The sequence below is a fragment of the Aythya marila genome (assembly GCF_965140915.1).
Source record: "Aythya marila genome assembly, chromosome: 5".
NCBI classification, from domain to species: domain Eukaryota; kingdom Metazoa; phylum Chordata; class Aves; order Anseriformes; family Anatidae; genus Aythya; species Aythya marila.
In genome coordinates, this window is record NC_139046.1 from 53,638,396 (window position 1) to 53,660,619 (window position 22,224).

Here is a 22,224-nt window from a genome sequence, read left to right on the forward strand (position 1 = left end):
GCTCTTGTGCTCCTGTCCAGAACCAGCCTTAGTTTAGAGCAAGCACGGATAAGCGTGCTCTGGTTTTGCCTGCTGCCATGGGCTTGCTGGGAACAGTGACTGAATCATTAAAAATCTTTTTCTCCTCTCCTCCTTCCCACCTACGCTCCCTACACGGGCTATAGGAATGGAGACTATAATGAAGTGAAAACACACCCATTGCTTCTATACCAGTGGGAATCACTTGGTGCTGTCCTCATGCCAAGGCATGCTGTAGGTTTCTTCTGCTTCTGCCTGGTCTTATGCTGCATGAGAACCTCAGACTATCAAGCAGCCTTTTCTGTGGTGTGGGATGATGGAAGTCAAAAATGAAAGGAATGTTTTCCTAAGACTTGCTAGTTTTATTTAGTTTGGTTCAAAATAGACCTCTGACATTTATTCATGTCAGAAGGACGCTATTTAAGTGGAGCTGAAACTTGCCGCATGTCACGCGGGAAAAGTTTTCCCCCTTAATTTTTGTGCTGTGTCCTTTGAATTTCAGGATTCCAATCCCACTGGTGCTGTCAAACAGCACGCTGGATGCTTTAAGCCTTGTAGTGCTAAGGGTGTGCCCTCACAGCCTGCCTTTGCTCGTAATCATGCACCTGGAGGCTGCCGCCGCTGTGGTTTTTCGGTGGAGTCCACGTGCTTCTATCTGTGCGACCTTGCACAGGTGCATACTAAAACCTTGTTCCTTCTGTTATTTCTGGTTTATCCTGGGAACTAATTGCCATTGATAAATGGTTCATTCTTCTTACCCCCTCCTTTTTTAAGAAAAACTTTTTACCTTGTAGCTTTTAGTTTATAACTTCAGAGTCTACTAGATAATATAGTAGGTAAATCATTGATAAATCCAATAAATATCACTCTGCAATGTACGTCAAGAAGGCTTGTATGTGCATGTACATGTGCACTGAGCATGCAGCTCCTGACCTCATCAAGTGTGCTTCAACCAGTGCTAACACCATCTTAGGCAGGGTCACCAGTTTAAGTGGCTTTGGTTGAAAACTGTTTAAAACCAAGCAGGTTCCCAGAGAGGATGTCCAGAAGAAGACAATTGTCTGGAAGACCCCATTGCTTCTTTCCTTGACTGGTCATTGTTGTTTCCTAGGAAGAAACCCTGCCAGCAAATAATTTATCTGTCCACCCTGGAGGATTTGGGGCTTGGTGATGTGAAATGTTGAGCAGCCTCACTGACCGATTACAGGGGCTGTAATGACTTGTATAACAAATAATGGATCCTGAATGGAAGCCTGGGTTGGACTGGTGGGCTGAGATTGCAGGGAAAAAGCACCCTCACCCAGAAGAATCCAAAGGGAAAGAAACATGAAAAAGAGTGATAGAGTCTGGTGGTAAACATGGAACTGAATGAAAGGGACAAACAGAAATGCTTTAGATATATTCATTTTGCGTTTAGGTGCTATCATCCTCAGAATGTTTCTGTTTAGTAAAAGAAAATATATATATAAAAAAGGAAAGGATGTCACAGGAATGACATAGGCTAGGTTAATGTGCCCAGATTTTTCTGTTTTTGAAGCACTCCATTTATTTAAGATTTTGCAACAGGAATCAGTAAATACCAGGAGCAGTGTTGTGAAGCATGGGATTTCATACCAGCTTGTCTGGTGCTTTGGTACTCAGCAGGGTAAGTGAGGGAGAGCTGGGACTTGAAAACTATGTGCTGTCAATGGGACGTCACTGCAGGAGGGGGAGAGCAACTAAATATCCTAGCAATTGCCTCTTTGGGAAGTCAGAAGGGGTGGTTATTAAAAAGATATTGGTGCACTTCTGTGAAAGGCATAACTATCAAGCTATTAGCCTCTTTGTCTTCCTCTTATTCTTTTCCTTTCTCCCATTGATAAAGTTACTTGATAATTATTTGCAAATGCAGCAAATCAGTCAGTCAATCACGCAGAGACATGTTAGTTTGTTTTCTTGTGATTTTGGATGGGGGCTTAAAAAATGTTTTTTAGTGAACCATGCCTGATAGAGTACAGAGGAATTTAGTGCTGAAGTTGCACTTAAGGAACTCCAGATGCAATGAAATGAGAAATTATGTCTAAAGAAACATAAACTCTTATCAGCAGTGAGAGTCACCTACCTTTTTCATGAATATATATTTCTGCCTTTTTTTTTCAGGTCATCACTTTTTCGCCTTTTGCATTCTGCCGATCTTTTTACAAGAGAGCTCCACCATAGAAGGCAAACAGAAAGAGGTAGGGGGAGAAAACATGTCTGAACATTTTATTTAGGAGCAACTCTGAGAGACCTCTATTCTCTTTTTACTTTGATCCTGTTGTGAGATGTATCTACAGATATTCTGAGTTCCTGCTTGGGAGTATAGTGTAATTTCTCTGGATTATTTGAATTTTCAGTCTACAGCTCTGAAACAGGGCACTAACTGTAAAAGTCAGGTTGTTATAAGTGTTGTTTGCTAAGAAATACGGTAGTACAGCCCCCACACAATGATATGAACTTTTTAGTGCGTATGAAGATTTATTATTTGTTTTCATCTGTACTTTATAGTGTATCTGCGGGGTCATTTGAATTACTTTAACACTTCCACTTGTGGTAGCAGTTCAGGACAAAGGCCTGCAGCATCTCTTGCCCTGCTGCTTCTGCAGAATGAGATTCTGCACAGCTTTAAATTATTGAATCCAAATGATTTTCCTGTTAATAGCAACTCAAGATCTGATTTTGTAGATTCTCTGACTCTGCTGAGAGAGACAGTAGCTCTTCTTGGAGCCAGGAGGTTGGACTACAGCCCTCCAGAGCTCCTTTCTCACCTGTGTTATTTTATAGAAGATTGCAAAGCTGAAGAGGATAGCGATGTCTAACAAGAGGAAGAGGGCCATTGGGCAACACAGAAAAAGAAATAAGAAATAAGAAAACACACTATGATTAATTTTCTTTAGGATGCATTTCTTCAAACTTCCCTAAGGTTATTGTATCATTAGAAAGAAAGCTTGTGTGGGGAAATCCACTCCAAAGCCAGATTTTTTAAAAGGAATTTAAGTTTGCAAAGTCATGAAATATTTTTGCTCATTCCGTGTCCTAATTAAAGGTTATGTCCTCTGTATCCAAAAGTGGTTTCAAAGTCATGGTTTCTTTTGACCTTGTAGAGATAAAGATATGGATTATTTGTAGCTCACAGCATGAACTGATGGTCATAGTCCATCAGATGTCTAGTCAATAAAAGAAAGGTATTAGATTATTTTGGTGGCTATTTCTTATTAGTAATTATCTTGTTTATGTAAAACTTTTCCAGTTAGTCCGTGGAAGTTCATACTTCAGAGCTGATGACTTCAAGCAGTGGATGATCAATGCATGGCTGGCTACAGATGGGAACTCTGGGTTTGAAGTGTAGATTTCTCTGAGCATGTCCTCCCCTGGGAGAAATGAATTGACAAGAAGGTAGGTGCATTTTGGAATCGTCTGTCATATACGTGAGATGGACACTGATACCAAGTCTGCGTACTGATCTCTTCATTTGATGCCCTGGATATTTCACAGATAATTGTGTAATAACTTAAAGACAAATCATTTAAAGGTTTCTATCAAAAAACAAAACAAAACAAACAACCACCAACAAACAAACAAAAATCCCAGCACTATCATCTTTCTGTAGCACAGCCTGTAACGTTGGCAAGGCTTTATGTGGCACTTGCTCTAGGGTTTGTTTGGCTCATGGGGCACAAAACCAGCCAAGGCAATGAGAGAACGGGTTGTTCTGTGGCCAACTAGGTGAAAGGCTGCGTTTGTTGTGTGGTGCAGCTTTTTAGCAGCATGGAGAGTTTGTGCAATGGACACAAAGGCCCTGAGTTTGATGAGGGTAGTCAGGAGAGAGGGGCAAAGATGGTGAGAAATACAGCAGGTAGTAAAGCATGGAAATGGGGATATGGAGAAGTGCAAAGCATGGTAGTTTTTGTGGGAGGAACACATAGATGGGTACATCTGTTCTTCAGCGTAGTATAGAAATGCATAAGCTAATGAGTAAGTGAAGGCCATCTTGCTGAGCTAGCATGGAAAGGGGAAAGAGAATGCTAGTTGAGGTATCTGCTCTATGTTGTGCATTGGTTTGCTGGTGTAAAGGTAAGAAACAGATTCTGAGGAATTAAAATACTAGAAAATACTTTTTTTTTGTGTTGGTTGTCTTGTCCCCTTACAGAGTTCAGTGCAGAAGTTAAATAATAAGTCTGGCAGGCTCCACAGCAGCTGATGCAAAATGGAGCAGGTAGAAGAGAGCAGTGAGTAAAGGGCACGTGGGAGGAACATGGAGCAGGTGTTTGAAGGGCACAGAGAATGGTTGTAGCTGAATAAAGACTGGGGATGTGTGAGCTTCAGAATGAAACATAGGTATAGGATATACAGTGCTGAAGAGCAAGAAACACCACCACCCTGAAAGATTTCTGCTGTTGCATATTATGCAGTCTGTCTGCAGTTTTTAGGATTTAAAAAGAAAAATAATTAGTATTTCCACTGACATACACTAGCATTTTGAAGAGAATTGGTGACACTTGTCTTGGCTGAGAGATAACTTTACAAGGCAAACAAACAAAGAAAATCCAGAAGATCACATTATACTGCCAGCACTGGCATCAATTTCACCTTCTGCAGTGGATCTTGGATTGGCCATGTGGGACTGTCAGGTCAGGGCACAAGCTGGTCTGCATGCCAAGGAAGCAGACTACATAATCACCCTTAATTGGTATGGGAAGCAGCAGGCATTGCAAATACCCACCAGGATGAGAAAAAGGAAATAAAAGTTCTGTTTTTAGCACTGCCTTATCAGTATAAATTAATTTGTAATAATTTATAATGAAAACGATGCTAAAATTGATGGTTTCCTCCTGCATTTGCTTCGTCAGAGTAACTGTTTTAATTGCATTGGCAATGGTCTGCATCTTGTACATCTTCAGCTGTTCAAACAGGAGCTGCTCCTGATCCTAGCATTTTCTCCTTTAACACCTTGATCCTGTTCTCAGCCTCTCTGCTGACACACCACGGTGCACATGCATGTACTTGGTGATCCCTTATCACCGAGGTCACCTGGGTATCTGAAACGGCTACAGCCACATGACTGTAGGGACACGAGGAGTTTTAATATCCCTGACTTGTGGCGATCCCCAGCCATGTTAGGAATGAACTGCAGCCAGGTCAGAAGTCTGAAACAAAAATCATGTATCTTCCCTCATGTTTTCAGTGGTCCTTGATAGTCTGGGAAGCTGGGTCATAGCTAGAACATGACAAAGAGAAATGAAGATGGGAGCAGTGGAGGTAAAACAAGTTAGAGCACTGAAAAGAGGGAATGCTGCTGGAAGAACGGAGCAGCCAGGTCTGTTTTTACCTAGGTAAAAAGCAATTAAATATAAGACTGACTCTCTGTTAATGCAGGTAGTCACAGCTGGATGTAGGATGTTAATAAGTGTATAATGGCAGCTGTTTTTTCCTTGCACTCTTTATTACAAAGACTTCATTCTTGCCAATGTGAGGCCCATTGAGCAGGCTTGCAGCAGGACATTGAACCCCTCGCTGCCTAGACTTGAATGGTTCAAGTAGCCTGCAAGATGTCTTGGACTGAATCATCTACTGCGGGAACAAACAAAGCCATGATTTTGTATCAGAAAAAGCTTTAATGTTAATTCCATTACATAATTTGTCTGGGAAAAGCTGTAAATAAGTTGTTAACATTGCATTTAGCTTCTGGTCCTGCTGAAATCAGAAGAGCCCTATAAGGGGAACAAGAGTGCACTTTATCAAACTCAGTCACATTTTTTGATAACTGTTAAGATCCCTTAAAAAATATTCCTAAGGCTCAGTTTGTATAAGAAGAACAATCTTTTTTTTTTTTTTTTTTTTCTTTTCAGATGTTGTATTTAAGGAAAACTGTGCCACCCATATTCATGATGAGAAGTCAAACTGAAAACATTAACTGAACTTGTGACAATTATTCATTTGTGCAATGGGTAATCAGAAAGACGTAGAAACTATTCCTGCGCTATTCTGAATATAATGGTTGAATTTAAGATGCTAAGCATCATTTATCAATGCTTTTATGGTTATGTTTGCAAGACAGTCAGCAGCCAACATAGTAAAAAACAACATTTATTTTTTGCTGAGAGTAGGAGAGAACCTTTTCCTTCAAGGACAACAGTACAGATGTGTATAAACAGAGATGCCTAACTTGAGGTATTAGCTGTGGCATTGCTAAAGGAAAAAAAAAAAAAAAAAAAATTATATTTGATCCAGTGTTTTGTGCAGGCACAGAATTCCAGGCTGGAAAGTCTCAGTGTAGTAACAGGGTGATGTTCAGAATGAGGGGATGCAGTCTAGTGATCCCTCGTTTCTATGGTTACAGACAACAGTTACTGCTCTATCTAGGTCAGATGGGAAGGTGTGAGTGAAAACAAAGAAATTTGGAATCAGCAATGAGAGTTCAGAGAGGAGGCTTGTGAGTGAAGGCCATAAGGGAGCTGTACATGAAGGCAGTCGTTTTAATGTATATGCAATGTATGTGTGTGAATTCCCACGATTATTCAGTAGTCTGTTTGCTGGGGGTGTTTGTTTGAAGACTCATTCTCAGCTGTGCAAGCAGGGATATTATGTGATATAATGTGATATGGGGCACACCTAGCCATGGGGACGAGATGGGCTGAAGGGGGAGGCAGGAGAGGCAGAAGAGAGAGGTGGATGTGCTGGGAAGGGGAAATGCAACCAAGGAGTGATGAGGGGTCCCCAGTCCAGAAATGATGAGAAACAGGTTATAAAATTGTCCTAAAGGAAGCACCTTGGGTGCAGGTAGCGCTGCACAGTCTGTGCATCCTTCCTCTGGCGTGGCTCCTTGGTCTGTTCTGCTTTCTTTCTCTGAATCCTATCCGTGGTATTTTCTCAGATGAGCAAATTGTATCAGTTTGTGTGTCTTTACCTGGCGTATAATGTTGACCACCCAGCCTCTGTCCTTTCCAAGTAGTGTAGGACTTGATATTCTGATCCTTTCCCCATGCTTTTACCTCACAGTACAGGACTCTACACTCGCTTGTGTGCAACTACCTGATGTTCCTGCCAGCCTGCCCTTGTGGCTTGCAGAGGGCCCCTTCCTCCCCCCCGTATCGCCTCGATGTGATGCGACACAACCAGTGAATTGGATCAAGCTGCATCTCCCATCTCCCTGGCTGCAGGCAGAGGCACATCAACAGCACTCGTGCCAGCACCGACACCTTGAGGAACGCAACTTGCAGCCAACCAGTCCTTAAGCAAGCCAAAATTATTAGGTAAATAATATACTCTAAGTTTTTTTTTTTTTAAATATATATATATATAAAATTATGCAATATGTTATATATAACAATGTAATATACCATGTAATACATAATACATAAAAGCATATAAAACAATACATAAAAATACATAAAACAATGCAATAATATAGCACATACTATATAGTAATATTATTAATATAATGAAGTATATTATTACATAGTATATTATTACATATATATTATACGACATATAATCATACATTATATTGTATATAATACAATATATAATATATAATAAAATAAATACAATTACATATCGATATATATCAACGATTATAATTGATAATTAGTATAAATTATCAATAACATCGACAATTATTAACATTAATTACCAATTATATCGATAACCAACACCAATGCTAACGTTATACTTCATGTTACATATGACATATTCCGAATTATTTCTTCCTCAGCCGCAGCAGCAGCATGACGAGGTATCCCCGGGGCTGTTTGAAGCTCCGTGCTGGCAGCTGGCCGCGGTTTTGGGCTCATTTTCCCCCATTCCCGGTCTCCCCACAGCAGCCCCGGGGCCCTCCCCCCGGTGCCTGAGGGGGGCAGAGCCCCCGCGGGGCGGGGTGCGAAAAGGGGCGGGCACAAGCCGAGCGCGGACCAATGAGCGCGGAGGAAGGGGCGGCCTCGCCGCGGAGGCAGCCAATGGGGGGCGGGCTAGCGGGACGGGGCGAGGGGCGCGGAGCCGGCCGAACCCAGGCGGGCCCGGAGCCGGAGCCGGAGCCGCGATCGCGCCTCAAGATGGAGGCCCCGGGGCCGGCCCCGGCTCCCCGCCGCTTCACCTGGGAGGAGATCGCGCAGCGCTCGGCCCGCGGGCCGCCGCCGCAGGAGCGCTGGCTGGTGATCGACAGGAAGGTGTACGACATCAGCCGCTTCCACCGCCGGCACCCCGGCGGCTCGCGGGTCATCAGCCACTACGCCGGGCAGGACGCCACGGTGAGGGGCGGCTGGGGGGTGTCACGGTGTGCCGGGGAGGCTCAGGGTGGGAATAAGGAGAGATTTCTGCTCAAAAACTGCAGCCAGGCGCTGGGACGGGTTGCCCAGGGAGGTGGTGGGGGCACCGAGCCTGGGGGTGCTCAGGGAGAGGCTGGACGTGGTGCCTGGGGACAGGGTCAGTGGTGGTGCTGGTGGCTGGAGCTGGTGGTCCTGGAGGGCTCCCCAACCATAAAGGCTCTGCAGTTGGCTCTGTGGAGGCACCCAGGGTGCTGCTGGGGCTGTGGGGGGCTGCCATCGCGCCTTCCCGTCTGAAGGAGCAGCTGAGATGCGCACAGGTGCGGTGTCTGCAGCTGGCTGCGTGAATCCAGCTGGGTTTAGGACACACACAGGCAGCAGGAACGCTCCCGCTTCGTGCACGCCTGGCCGCAGACCAGATCTGGAAACAAACACCTGAGCTTGCTGCTGTGAGCACAGGAAGAACGATTCCTTGCAGCTGTAGGACCCAGCTTTTGAAGAATTGTTCCTTGCAAGGCTAAGACCTAGCTCCTCGAAGGGTTATGTGGGAGCAGGGTAAGCCCCTACCTTCAAAAAGCCAGCACAGTGTTTCCATGAGATTATAGGCGGGCGAAATCTTATTGAAAAATCGTTTTTGTCTGAATGCCAAAGGTGAGTAATCATTGTTAGAGCTGAAAGTGAGGCGTGTGGTAGACTGTGGTTCCTCTGGTTGTCTGCCTGTGTCTTTTCCCCCCAAAATAAAAAAAAGCGTGCATTTCTCCAGGTGTAAGTAACCGGACCCTGGGGCAGGTATGAGATATGAAGCTCCATCTCAAGTGCTTTGCCGGATTATGTTTCAATTCCTTTTAGTCCCTTCTAACACTAGGCACTGAGCAGAAAAGATGACACTTGAGACCTAGTGCTTTCCTTCACTCCTTCATATCTATGTAGCGTAAAGCCAAAGATAATACGTGAATTTGCACATACTTCAGGAGGTCAGGACATGCACATGCATTTTGTAAGCTCCGTTGCTGTTGTGTGATCAGAAACACATAGCTCGTGGTGGCTGCCAGCGTGTAGGGCTGGACGCAGCCGGGTGGTGTGATTGTATCCGACTGCATTCTTTAGGCATTATGATCTGTGTCGCTGCTGGGTGCAACTGAACTGCTGACCTCTCAGGAACATGAGCCAAGTAAATTCCATTAAATAAAAAAAAAAACACAAACAAAACACACACAAGAAACAATCTCCTTCCTTGCCCCCCTAACAAAAAATACACCCGAAAACAAGTAAAGAAAGAGCAGTTTTCCTTCTAGTTTGCCACGTGCTACTACAGCGCTCTGATTTCTAGAATGTAGTCCTCCGTTTCTCAGCCTCCCATTGAGACTGCTCTGCCAGGTTTTACAGCCTGCATTGATTGTAACGATTGGTCTAAATGTGTGGTACCATCCTTCTCTGGCCGGCCCACATACACCTCCCCCTTTTTTTTTTTCTCTTTCAGTGAGAAAATGCAAATGAAATGCCTTTCTCTTCTTTCCCTCCTTTATTCACATTAACTCCTTTATTCACTTCTTTCCCTCCTTTATTTGCATATGTGATGCTACATCTGAAGTGCAACAGAGCTGACCTGGAGCTAGCTGCATCAGCCTCCTTTTCAACCCATTTCTTAACTAGAGATCTTTTAAAGGAAGGGTGGGTGCTGGAGATTGCCAAGAAGGCAGGTCAGGAGCAGCGTGGGGCCTCTGAGAGACTGGTGTGGGTCAGCAGGAGCTGCCACCATCTGTGTCCTGCTTGTCCCATTATTCTTCCCAGTTCACCTAGGTCCTTGAGTTTTTGTGCTAACATTTTGCTTTTCTCCCCGGTCTGACTTTTATTTCACGGTATGTAGTGCCAGCACAAATAAGAATGATGCTTAAGGCAAAAGGCAGATGGGAGTATATGGTTCAGATGATATATCTTGAGGTTCAACAGCACGTGAAGTGTTAAGATTCAGAAGTTAGGTGGAAGTGAGCTGGTATTTATTGGTGAGCTGTGCACAGAATCACAGAATGGTTTGGACTGGAAGGAACCTTAAAGATTATTTAACTCCAACTCCCCTGTCATGAGCAGGGGCACCTCCCACCAGACCAGGTTGCTCCAAGCCCCATCTAGCCTGTCAAACACTTCCAGAGATGGGGCATCCACAGCTTCACTGGGCAACCCGTGCCAGTGCCTCACCACCCACATTGTAAAGAATTTCTGCCTAATATCTAATCTAAACCCACCCTCTTTTAGTTTAAAGCCATTCCCTCTTGTCCTGTCACTGCACTTCCTGAAAAAGAGTTCCGCCTCAACCTTTCTGTGGCCTCCTTGAGGTACTGGAAGACTGCTATGTCTCCCTGGAGCCTTTTCTTCTCCAGGCTGAACAACCCCAACTCCTGTCTTTATAAGGAGTGGTGCTCCAGCCCTTAGATCGTCTTTGTGGCCCTCCTCTGGACTTGTTCTAATATGCCCATGTCTTATGCTGTGGGCCAGATCCATTAATTGGGATGCTTTCTACTAAATATCATGAAAAACTTTCATTTGCCATCACCTGAAGTGTTGTTTTTCTCATCCCCTTCTTCTATCTGTATTTCAGGATCCTTTCATAGCGTTTCATCCTGACAAGGCACTGGTGAGAAAGTACATGAGCCCCCTCTTGATTGGGGAGTTGGCACCAGATCAACCCAGCTTTGAGCCCAGCAAGAATGTAAGTGCCTTAAAAACCTGTTATTTGTGTCAAAACTCTGCTGTTTACTTTCTCTTACTGGCAGCCTGAGATTCCTGTACATCAAATAGTGATATTTTGTTACTGATAGTAATGATGGTGTCTTGTGGAATCATTGTCAGTTTGAGGCTTCCCCATGACTTAATGTCATTAGTAGTGGCCTAGGGTTTTGGGGCCTCTGAGACATGTTCTTATGCAGCTTTCCTGTTGTAGAGAGACAGAGGAGCTGTGCTCAGAATGACAGGTGTGTAAAGGAAATTCAGACCGGCAGAGAATTTCCTTTACTATTGCAGTGTCCGTCATCTGTGGGTGGGAATGGAGAGGGTAAATAAGTCAGCTAAAGAAACTCCTCATTGTCACAGAGGTACTTGCATACTCAGGGGTCATAAAATAGCTACTGAAGGTTTGTCTCTTAAGTGACTGACTCTCAGCTTTAAGCCATTGCCACATTTCTCCTTGAGAGGGGAAACAGAGCTCCTCTCAGGGTTCCTGAGGCATTTTCAGGCCAGGACACACTCACCGTTGGCTCTCCCTGCAGAAAAAGCTGGTAGAAGATTTCCGTGAACTCCGCGCAGCTGTTGAGAAGATGGGACTCCTCAAACCCAACCGCACCTTTTTCATGCTGCATCTCTGTCACATCTTGTTGTTGGATGTTGCAGCTTGGCTCACCATCTGGTATTTTGGATCATCCACAGTGCCTTTCCTCGTCTCTGCGGTGCTTCTAGGCACTGTCCAGGTAAGCAACTAGGCACTGAAATGGAGGGGGGGAAAAAAAACAGGCTCAGAAACACCAAAAGCCAGTCCTTTGAGAATGAGGTCCACGTTGCCATAAGCACAGGGGAAATCTTGATCTTTGTGGACTTCTCAAAAGTCTGCTTCTCCCTGAGTTCCACAGAGGGGGCAGTTACAGTACCATGACATGATTTTTAGGTAGAGTGGGCTTCCCGCTGCTTTTTTGCTTTCCGTAGCCTGTCAAAGCCCTCCTTATTCCCAGCCTTCTTCGTTCTGTGTAAGCCATGCTACACTTCTGAGGTCCCTTGTGTCAGAACTCTAAGGAACTGTGCGTGAGCCAAGTTGCTGTGTTCCCATGGGAACCTACAGTGAATTAGAGAGAGAGCAGAACAGCTCTGAAAGCCCCAGCTATTTCTTCTGTGGCCAGCTGATCCTCCTGGAATTACAACTACTCAGAGGAGGCAGCAGCAAGCTGTTCCTTAAAGGAAACTTCGTTGCCAATTCCAGTGCAGTTTTGTAAGAGAATAAAAGCTGTTTCTTAGCTGTGTTACGTTTTTCCTGATTTTTTCTTTCCTCATGAAAACAAGGGTCTGTGAGCAAAAGTCATTAGGCAGAGTCTGGACTGCACTGGTATACAGTAATTGGTAATTGTTTGGATGGGGTATCAGTAATGGAAATGCTTCTCTGTGACAGGGTGCTCTTGTTAGCCAGTGATAAAGTCATGAGGAGAGTGGGAATCGTTAAGTGAAGAGAACCCCCTTTTCAGAAGTTCCCAACTCTTTTCCCAGCAGGACTGATTTTTTTTTGTTTGTTTCTTTCTTCTTTCTTTTTTTTCCCTCCTTTTCCAGGCCCAGGCTGGCTGGCTCCAGCATGATTTTGGACATCTTTCAGTCTTCAGCGAATCCAGATGGAACCACTTGGTGCATAAATTTGTGATCGGCCATCTGAAGGTGAGCAGCCAGTGCTGAGAGCGGCTGCTAGAGACTAGCCTAGGAGTCTCTACAGTCAAAAACAATCTCAGTATGAGAAGGAAGGAAATGCAAGGAACTGCTTGGGAGGGAGGACTAAGGGCGGAAGATACAATTTTTTAATGGCATTATATTCTCATCCCTTCCTGCAGGGAGCACCAGCCAGCTGGTGGAATCACCTCCACTTCCAGCACCATGCTAAACCCAACTGCTTCCGAAAGGACCCTGATGTGAACATGCATCCCTTATTTTTTGCTTTGGGAAAAACACTCTCTGTAGAGGTGAGACCTGGTGAAATCTGAGAGGCTGCAGCATGCAGCTCTGGAAAGCTGCAGAGAGCTGGGAGACTAGTGACCCCTTGGTTTGGTCTCAGTATTTCAGGAATTTGTTGAAAGTGTGTCTTGGCTTTAGTGGCCTTTGAAAGAAAAAAAAAAAAAAAAAAAAAAGCAGAAGAAACAAAATCCTCACGCATCAGTAACTTCCATATACTTAATGCTGCAGCAGTTTTCTATGTTTTTTTTTTTTTTTTTTTTTTTTTTTTTTTTTTTTTGCCTTAATACATTCTTGCTGTGGGTTGAAATTTTCCAGATTTTTTCTGAAGGTTTTAAAAAACCACATGCTCCTGTAAAATGAGTACATCCAGAAAATGGCTTAAGACGAAATATTTGTCATAATGACAAGTTCATGTAATTCTCTGATTTGAAATTAAGGGTCTGAAAATTTGATGTGTATTATGTTCTAGTTCTTAGCTTTGCATTATGTGGATAAATACTTAAGGCATGTGTATAACTTCAGATGAATCCTTACACACTCTAAGTTAAATACATTAAATCCAGCACAGTGATGTATATACCTGACAACAGAGCTGTAAAAACGCTTTCTGAATCAGAACCTAAGCCTCCTGTCTTCATGATTAATTCAAATTGGGATCATAATCAAAGTGATCACTAGAACCATCACAAAAGAAGAGGCAGGAACATGTGGCTGCTGGTAGCAGCTCCACAAATGTTGAAAAGAGGGCTGCTGTTCAGAATGAGTTTGGACATGTGCAGGGATGTACTGGAGTCCCTCAGGGAAGTCAGTGATGTGATCTGTTATGTTTATACAGTGAACACCAAAAAATTAGCAGTCTTGAAGGATAATCTGTTCACTCGTGTTCCTGTAGACACAGTTTAATGTCTAGATGCTAATTTCTCTGCTTTGGAGACTAACTGTAAGTAGGTGGGAGCTCTACATGCTGTCTTCGTTAATAGTATCACAGGTTTTCCTTTTTAATGGAGCTCTATCCTGGCAGCAAGCTGTTCTCTGTGCCTTGTGTGGTTTTCGATGTGAATGTTGTTAAGCAACTGTGCCCTCTGTAGGGAAAGAGCTTCAAGTGCACTTTGCTGTTTGTGCTGCAAGGGACTACCCAACCTATTGTGCCTCCAATGCATGGTGAGGAGGTTTTCAGAAAATATATCATAGTTGTAGGCTGAAGTACCAGTGAAAAATGAAGCCAATGGCATGGTGGATGCTGGTATGATTTGGTAGGATACCTGTTTCAAAGGTTAGGAGGTATCTAAGTACGCGTTTCTTTGAGAAAGTAGATAGGAGTGTGTGCACAAATGTCTTTAGATGTCTTTGTGGCCTGAATAGTTTACTTGTTTTAACAGCTTGGTGTCCAAAAGAAGAAATTCATGCCTTATAACCACCAGCACAAGTACTTCTTCATCAGTGAGTAACCCTACCTTTATGCAGTTCTATGGACAGCATTTTCTCAAGCCCTTACTTTTCCAGTTTATCTCAATGTTTTTATCACACTAGTATGGTTAATGTCTCTGCAATCTCTTTCTTTGTTATAGTTGGTCCCCCAGCTCTGGTGCCTCTTTACTTCCAGTGGTACATATTCTACTTTGTGGTACAGAGGAAACAGTGGGTGGTAAGTTAGCTCCATTTTGCCAGTGGTGACTTTTCCTAGTTTTGTGGATACATTTCAGTGTAGGAAATGAGGCGTTATTGGGAGGAACTCTGAGCTGTTTGTGTCAAGGAGGTGGGGTATGTGATCAGGGAAATGTTTGCTGGGGGACAGAGTCTGCCTTCCATGCAGTCCTTCTCTTCTATGAAGATCCATTCACAGCTGGGTAACAAAAGGTGTTCCCAGAGAGAACTGACTGATGTAGCAGCCAAACCTCTCTCCATCATATTTGAGAAGACCCGACAGTCAGGTAAAGTTCCTGGTGAATGGAAGAAGGGAAATGTCAGTCCCATTTTTAAAAAGGGTAGAAAGGAGGACCCTGGGAACTATAGACTGGTCAGCCACACCTCTGTGTCTGAAGAGATCACGGAACAGATCCTCTGTGAAGCTATGTTAAGGCATATGGAAGATACAGAGGCACTGTGAGACAGCCAATGTGGTTTTCCCAAGGGCAAATTGTTCCTGACCAATCTAGTGGCCTTCTGTGATGGAGTGACTGCATCAATAGGCAAGGGAAGAAAAACTGATGTCATCTACCTGGACTTCTTTGACATGGTCCCACACAACAGTCTTGCCCCTAAATCGGAGAGAGATGGCTTTGAAGGGTGGGCTGTTTGGTGGATAAAGAGTTGGCTGGATGGCTACATCCAGAGAGGTGCAGACAAAGGCTCAACATCTCAACCTCCAGGGGGAGATCAGTGATGAGTGCTGTCCCTCTGGGGTCTATACTGGGACCAGTACTATTTAATATCTTTAGTAATGAAGTTTTATCTGTTTCCTGTATTCCAGGACCTGGCCTGGATGCTGACCTTCTACATCAGATTCTTTCTCACCTACCTGCCCTTGCTGGGTGTGAAGGGTATCCTGGGGCTTCATCTGTTAGTCAGGTATCATTCAACTTCAAATTCCTTCATTTCTTCTACTTGGTTCCCTTCATGGCAGCATTTCTTCAGCCTGCTGGTTATCTTTTCCATCTGCTGTCTATTCTTCTGCCCCCTTATTCCTTTCAGCGAGACAGAGGTGGTTGGTTTGGCGTGGGCCTGTAGAAGGTCTGCATAGGCTCCATCTACTGAAAAGATGTTTGGTGTTAACTTTATCAAATGATGACCATCTTACATGAATAAGTGTTTTGTACTGACTTGTTATAGCATGGGTGTGAGATTAGTTGTTTTTTGTGTGTGTTTTGTGTGCACAGGTTCATAGAGAGTAACTGGTTTGTCTGGGTCACACAAATGAATCACATCCCAATGCATATTGATTATGATAAGAACGTGGACTGGTTCTCTACCCAGGTAAGACCTTCTTTACAGAGAGCTGTGACTTTCAATGATAGAGTTTATCGATCGGGGTACGTAACTCTCTTGGGTATTGCCCAAGACGGTTGATCGCAGCAGTGACGAGAGCTGATAGCACAAGCTGCTTATGTTTTCTTCTCACTGTGCGAAGTGAGTGATATGTGCAAAGAAAGTAGGCAGAAGTGGGATGGAGGCTTCAGATGCTAAGCAGATCTCTCAGGGAAAAGAACCAGAGATGCTACAGTGGTCTTCAGATGGAGATCTTCCCATGCATGAAGGCTGGATCTCTCTTTCTCTGTGCTGTGTCTCATTTCAGCTTTGAAGGCATTACACATTTCTTCAAAGTGAGAGATGTGAAGGGACTTGTACAGTGAGTTATGGTTGCTTATCTTACTGGGGAAGTCAAGTCTGTTCTCCTAAATTATGTCCCTAACAATCATATACCACAACATGACCATCTATGTTGACTAGAGATGGCTCTTGGACTTGTTATATTCAATCAGGAGGCACGTGATGATAAGGAACTTGTACCTTTTAATGTTGTCTGACAAATGTAAGAGAAGGAGCGTTCCTAAAAAACAAAAACAAAAACAAAACACTTAAATGTTATCTTTTTTATTTTTTTATTTATTTTTTTTTTCTCTCAGCTCCAGGCAACCTGTAATGTTCATCAGTCCTTATTCAACGACTGGTTTAGTGGACATCTGAACTTCCAAATCGAGCACCAGTGAGTTGAAGCATGGGTTGGGAATGTGAGAGAATTTGGGGGAGTGCTAGTTACAATAGACCTAAAGAGCCTTCAAGATCCATCTTTCTTTATCAGCTAAGACAAGAACAAAGGAAAATGGGGGTAAATTTTGTATTCTTAATATGGGGAGGAAATGGGAAATCCAAATGATGGTCATAAACTTTGTGGAGCACTAGGGAGCACCAACACCCCTTTGGATTTGAGTAGCATGGCACAGGAGTGATAGAGAATTGCCAGCTTCATGGATAGTACTGATAGTGATAATGGCTATAGGCACAGAGGGAGGTTGAGTATGCCTCCTAAGCTCAGGTACAGAAGAGGTGTAGGAATTCTGTGGGGCATTGAATGCCAATGAAATCACCATATTCTCTTCCACAGCCTTTTCCCTACAATGCCTCGACACAATTACTGGAAGGTGGCCCCTTTGGTGAAGTCCCTGTGTGCCAAACATGGCATTGAGTACCACTGCAAGCCACTGCTCACCGCCTTTGCAGATATAGTGCAGTACGTATCAACCCAATGCATTCCCTGGGTGAAGGGCTGTCCAATATTACAGAGTGAACAAGCAAGACACGTGGGAAGTGGAGAGGCAGCCAACTTGAATCACAGAAGAAGTTCTGTGAATAGCTGTAGATAGCATGGCTGGCTGTGAATGGGACTGGAAAAGTGTTCAGTCATGGCACTGGTTTCAGTAGCAGCAGGAGAAGGTATCGGTATGAATGACCTAATGGAGAGTCCCTTTTGTTCACGTCTGCTTTCAGTCAGTAGGATGCTAGATCTAGTGCCTGTGTCTCAGAGTATGCTCCAGGGAAAGAGATGTTTTCAGAGAGATGAGTTTCAACTGTCATTCATGCTCTTTTGTTACCCTTTCTTTCCCTCCCTCAGCCTTCCAGATATTTCTTTTTCCTTTGGTAAGTCATAGAATAATGGAATATCCTGAGTTGGAAGAGACCCACAAGGATCATAGAATACAACTAGTGGATCTGCACAGGACCACTCAAAAATCAGACCACGTGTCTGAGAGCGTTGACCAAATGCTTATTGAACTCTTAGAGGCTCAATGCTGTGACCTCTTCCCTGGGGAGGTTGCTCGAGTGCCTGAGCACCCTCTCAGTGAAGAAAAACATTCTTAAAACATTCTGAAGCCAAGCTAGCGCACAGCAAAGCCTGGAGAAGGGAACCTGCCTCCTTTCCCCTGTCCTTCAACAGCTTGTGTTTCTCTTCTGCCGTGCTTGCTCCTTTTGTTTTAATTCTACTTAAGTTGTTTGCTTTAACCTTCCAGTCTTGGTCTGATGTAGACCATGTGGTTTGTTTCTTCTTAATGTTTTCCAAGGAGCTGTAGACTACATTACCTTGTCTCTAAGGGTTTCTTTTGCTTAATTTATAGAAGGGAATTCGTCCCATGAGATTATATTCCCTGGCTGCAGTATTTCATTATCTTGTTTGTAAGAAAATGTGGTTCTCTCTTGGCAGCTCTTTGAAAGATTCAGGGGAGCTCTGGCTAGATGCCTATCTACATAAATAAGAAGCAGCGGATCCTTACAGAGGAATTCCCCACCCTTGGTGCCTCCTGTGGTGATCACCTGGAAGATACTGCACAAAGGAGAGAGAGCTGGCTAAGCCAGAGGTGGGGAGATGACACAGCTTAATTCTAGTGATGAATGTGATTTAATGGACTTTTAAAAAAGGTGTGTTCTTAATTCTTCTTGTGCTTTTTTGATTTCTCTTCTCTGGGCTTGAGTTACAAGGAAAAGTTAGAATGGAGGAGCTTATGTTCCATCAAGCTGGAGAGGTTTCTTTGGGGCTGGGAACAGATTGCCTTCTATCTGCTGATACTACATTTACTGAGTACATAGGAGGGAAGTCTCTTAAGAAACATAGCGAGGTGGCTCTCATTATGAATGTAGTAAGAAAGCTGAGACAACATGCAATGGGAGTTACTGAAATGCGGAGGCAAAAAGAAGAAACTGTAGGTGCTACGCTTTCAAAAACCCATGTGCAATTTGCAATGGCAATGGAAGTACCCAAACCAAGGGGGCAGTAGGGAGCATATGAGAGCTCATGCCAGTATGTATGTGAACAGGTGAGGAGGAAAAAAAGGTGCAGGGAGCAATTCTGTAGGAATAAGCATGAAGAAATTAGAGACCTAACTAAGGCAGAGAAACAGGAAAGAACAGGTTATTCCCCAGGCCTGTAAATGTGAGAGCTTGGCATGCCATTGTCTGTGGGAATGCTCCCCTGCACATCTCTTCTGTGCTGAAGGCCTCTGAGTTATTTGCCCATGTGTGATTTCCCATGGAGTATCTGCAAGTGTTCTTCACAGCGCCATACTTCTGTGTTACTGAACCAATTACTGAAAGTGAGAAGAGATAACAGAAATATGGAACGCCCGTGCTCGCAACTCAACCCACGTAGGGATCCCTAAGGAAGCAAAAGGATAACCAGTCTGTTGCCAACCTGAAGCTTCACTTAGTTTTGAAAGCGTGGTCAAATGGATGACTTGTTAAGCTGAGAGAACTCGGAACTTCTGGCACAGGGAGTATCAAGTGTACCTGTCTTACCTGCAGACAAAATTGATTGAGTTGTAAAAATGTTAGGGTTTAGGATACTGTTTAAATTATTTTTAACTTTTCAACCAGCAAAAGTCAGCAGGCTGCATACCCATAGGCGCACATCAGCCAAAATATTACTGAACTTTCTCTGTTGGATGATGCACATTCAAAACGCACCCCACAAAGGCATGTACTGTGTGATTAGCCGTAGTGCCTTCCCTGGTGTCTTTTCCTTTACTACACCAAATGGGCTATAGCTCTTGGCATACCAGTAATGAAAATGTCTTCATTACCATTTTGCCTTTAAGCCTTTAGCTTTTTTCTCTGTGTGTTCTGGGACCAATCCTCTTTTTCTATTGTTTCTCATGTAGATAAAGAAGGTAATTTTCCACCTGTTCGGTGTTCTCTTCTTTGCCAATCTACTAACTGTTAATACAGTGTGCCTGACAGCTTTCCATGACCTGTTACCTCAATAACAGGTGGGTTAGTGCCCTAGAAGGGCTGATTTTGAGGAAGATAACAGTGCCTTCCCTGGTCAGTGTCAAAAAGGAGTATGGCTTGCGAGGGAATAGAAGAAATGCATCTCTTCAGGCCAAGGTTTTGTTAAATGCAGAAAAAAAAAATGTAATGGAAAAAAAAAATCATAAAATCATTGATAAGTGTTGATTAAAAACTATGAAAAAAATGAGCCAACAAAGGCCCAGCTGAGGCCCTACAACTCTTATACCTTGTTTTTGCTTGTGTGTTTCTCTCCCTCTTCTTATTAGAACTATTGATGGAAGAAATAATAAATTTCTTTACCTTGCTTATTACTGCTGCCATCACAGTAAAATGTCTGTGCAAGATTCAGCACTCTTTAAAATGTGGAATAAATGTCCACAGCTGCAGAAAGAGATCTGTCATAAACCTCAGCATTTGTATTTCAGGGGAAGGGAGCACTTAACTTTGTCCTTTGTAACTTGTGTGAAGTGTGCAGTACAAATAATAAACCAAAATGAATCTTATTAAAATAAAACCATACACCAGTTCTTCCACCAGGATGATGAGAGAGAAAAATGATCCCTGACTCCTAGAAGTTGTACTATTACATATGTAGCAATGTACATGTTTTACGAAATCAAGAGCTGTTCTGAGGACTTCCCTTCAACAGGCTGTTAGCTCTCAGGTGAAACTTCAGAGTGGCTCTGTTTATCTCACAGCAGCAGGAGCAAGCCTCGTGGCTTTGGCTGCTCTTTATTTCCTGGGCAGTATCACCCAGTTGTGGAATGGAGAGTGGGTGAAAGATTGACGTTTGACTGCATTTTAAATCATTTCAGCACGTAAGAAGTCACTTTTAAAGATCTGTGTTGCTGAGCACTGCCAAAAGTTTTCTTTGACCTTGGAGTGTTGGCCATAGGCCACAGAAGACAAAAATCTTTTTATGTTAGGACAGCTGTTGTTTAATGTCTCAGCTCTACAATGGAATATCCTGGGCTAGGCTCTTCATGCACATGCAAGAAGTTGGACAAGGATGTTTCCCGAAGATCCTCTACAGGGATTGCATCTCCCTAACTCAAATTTCACAGCACTGAATTTTGACTACTGGATGAACCACACAGATAATCCTGGTAGCAAGTGGTGCTAGAATGCTATGTCTTGTATTTTGGCTGTAATTAACAGGTTTAGAAGTAAAGTTCACTTCTGCTTTTTTCTGTGGACCGGTGAATCTTTAATTCAGACATGTAAGAATGGTTTCAAGAGGCAAGAAAGGTACTTTTCCTTTTTTGTCAGGACAAATTTTTGATCTTTGACACAAGAGAGAACTGACCTTGTGTTTCTCTCGTGGCTGGATAGAGCGTTCTAGTCAAATATATACTTTATAAGAATGCAAGTACTTCCGGTGTGTTTTGGAGGCTTCAGCTCAGTACATGAAGCTTTCTTTGAAAGTACTTATCAGATGAATTGTGACAAGAGAGGTAAGTAGGAAAAAAAATGTGCTTGTATGTCAAGTAAGTTGTAAATACTCACCAATGTTGAAGTACTGGTGTTGCCCAGCGTGTGGCTTTTTATCTTGAATGCCCAGAGTCAGAACATGAATATCTGGATGTTTAATTTTGAAAATTCAAATACATTTAAGCTACCCCCAGTGCTAGGATGATCTAAGAATTAACAGTTTTAAAGACAGCAATATGCCTAAGTTCCATTTAGGGCCTAAGACTTTGGAGGCTCTTTCCTCTTCTCTGTCCTGTAAAGAGGAAACATCCACAATACAGTAAACCAAGTGCCCAACTAACCAGGGAAAATAACATGATGAACTGATTCACATCCAGAAGGGTAAGACCAAAAGGGAAGCTGAATCAAGATAAATAGTTCTGCATACACTGAATTGGCTAGAAGCAATCCAGGACAGCTTACGTGGATAAGTTCTATGACAACTCTTCAATTTTTGTGATCAATTGTGGCTGTTTAAATTCCCCAGTTGCAGATTTCTCTGACATGTTTGATATTGAAACTTTACAAAGCAAAATGCAAGTCCTAAACTCCTTTCAGTTTCTCTGAACATGCACTGGAATACACATTTTAGGGACACAAACTTGCCATTTAGTGGAATCCCTTTCAATTCGGAAGTAAAACACGGAACCTAAGCACTGCAAAACAGCCACTTGGTGGCAGTAAGGCATCGAAAGGGACACAGGACGTCGCAGCCTCACAGAGAACTGAAGTTTGAGTGTTTTAAGGCTCCAGTCTTGCTATTATTCTACTGATCACTTAAAGTAACTGATCACTTTAAGTAGTTTAAGGAGAATCAGCCACTGGTGAGAAACACAATCCATTTTGCTTTTCTGGTCCTTCCTAATAATCTCTCTTATTTAAGTTCATATCTGCACTGAGAACAAGTCCCAGCATCAGGTAAGTGGACTGTCCATAAGGTAAAGGGGCAGTCAAAAAAACAAGAGAAAATATCAGACTCCTT

At 43.3% G+C, this 22,224-nt stretch overlaps 1 protein-coding gene and 1 long non-coding RNA gene across 2 annotated transcripts; both read left to right on the top strand.

The window, feature by feature from the left end:
- Positions 1–2,157: 2,157 nt before the first annotated feature.
- Positions 2,158–7,344, top strand: LOC309878485. The gene is made up of 3 exons (XR_014317565.1): positions 2,158–2,234; positions 3,287–3,432; positions 7,036–7,344. It is a non-coding gene; the product is annotated as an uncharacterized lncRNA (long non-coding RNA).
- A 696-nt stretch (positions 7,345–8,040) lies between these two features.
- LOC309878484 (acyl-CoA (8-3)-desaturase-like) lies at positions 8,041–20,954 on the top strand. Its single transcript, XM_082761038.1, has 12 exons — positions 8,041–8,282; positions 10,894–11,004; positions 11,561–11,758; positions 12,603–12,704; positions 12,875–13,003; positions 14,375–14,435; positions 14,564–14,640; positions 15,466–15,563; positions 15,872–15,968; positions 16,619–16,698; positions 17,098–17,223; positions 18,193–20,954. The coding sequence occupies exons 1-12, from the start codon at positions 8,088–8,090 to the stop codon at positions 18,242–18,244; spliced, it is 1,326 nt and encodes a 441-aa protein (XP_082617164.1). The 5' UTR covers positions 8,041–8,087; the 3' UTR covers positions 18,245–20,954.
- Positions 20,955–22,224: the final 1,270 nt, after the last annotated feature.

Coding starts and splice junctions, on each gene's coding strand:
- LOC309878484 (XM_082761038.1), top strand. CDS start 8,088: ATGGAGGCCCCGGGGCCGGCCCCGGCTCCCCGCCGCTTCACCTGGGAG. Junction 11,005..11,560: donor GCTTTGAGCCCAGCAAGAAT/GTAAGTGCCTTA, acceptor CTCTCCCTGCAG/AAAAAGCTGGTAGAAGATTT. Junction 14,641..15,465: donor TACAGAGGAAACAGTGGGTG/GTAAGTTAGCTC, acceptor CCTGTATTCCAG/GACCTGGCCTGGATGCTGAC.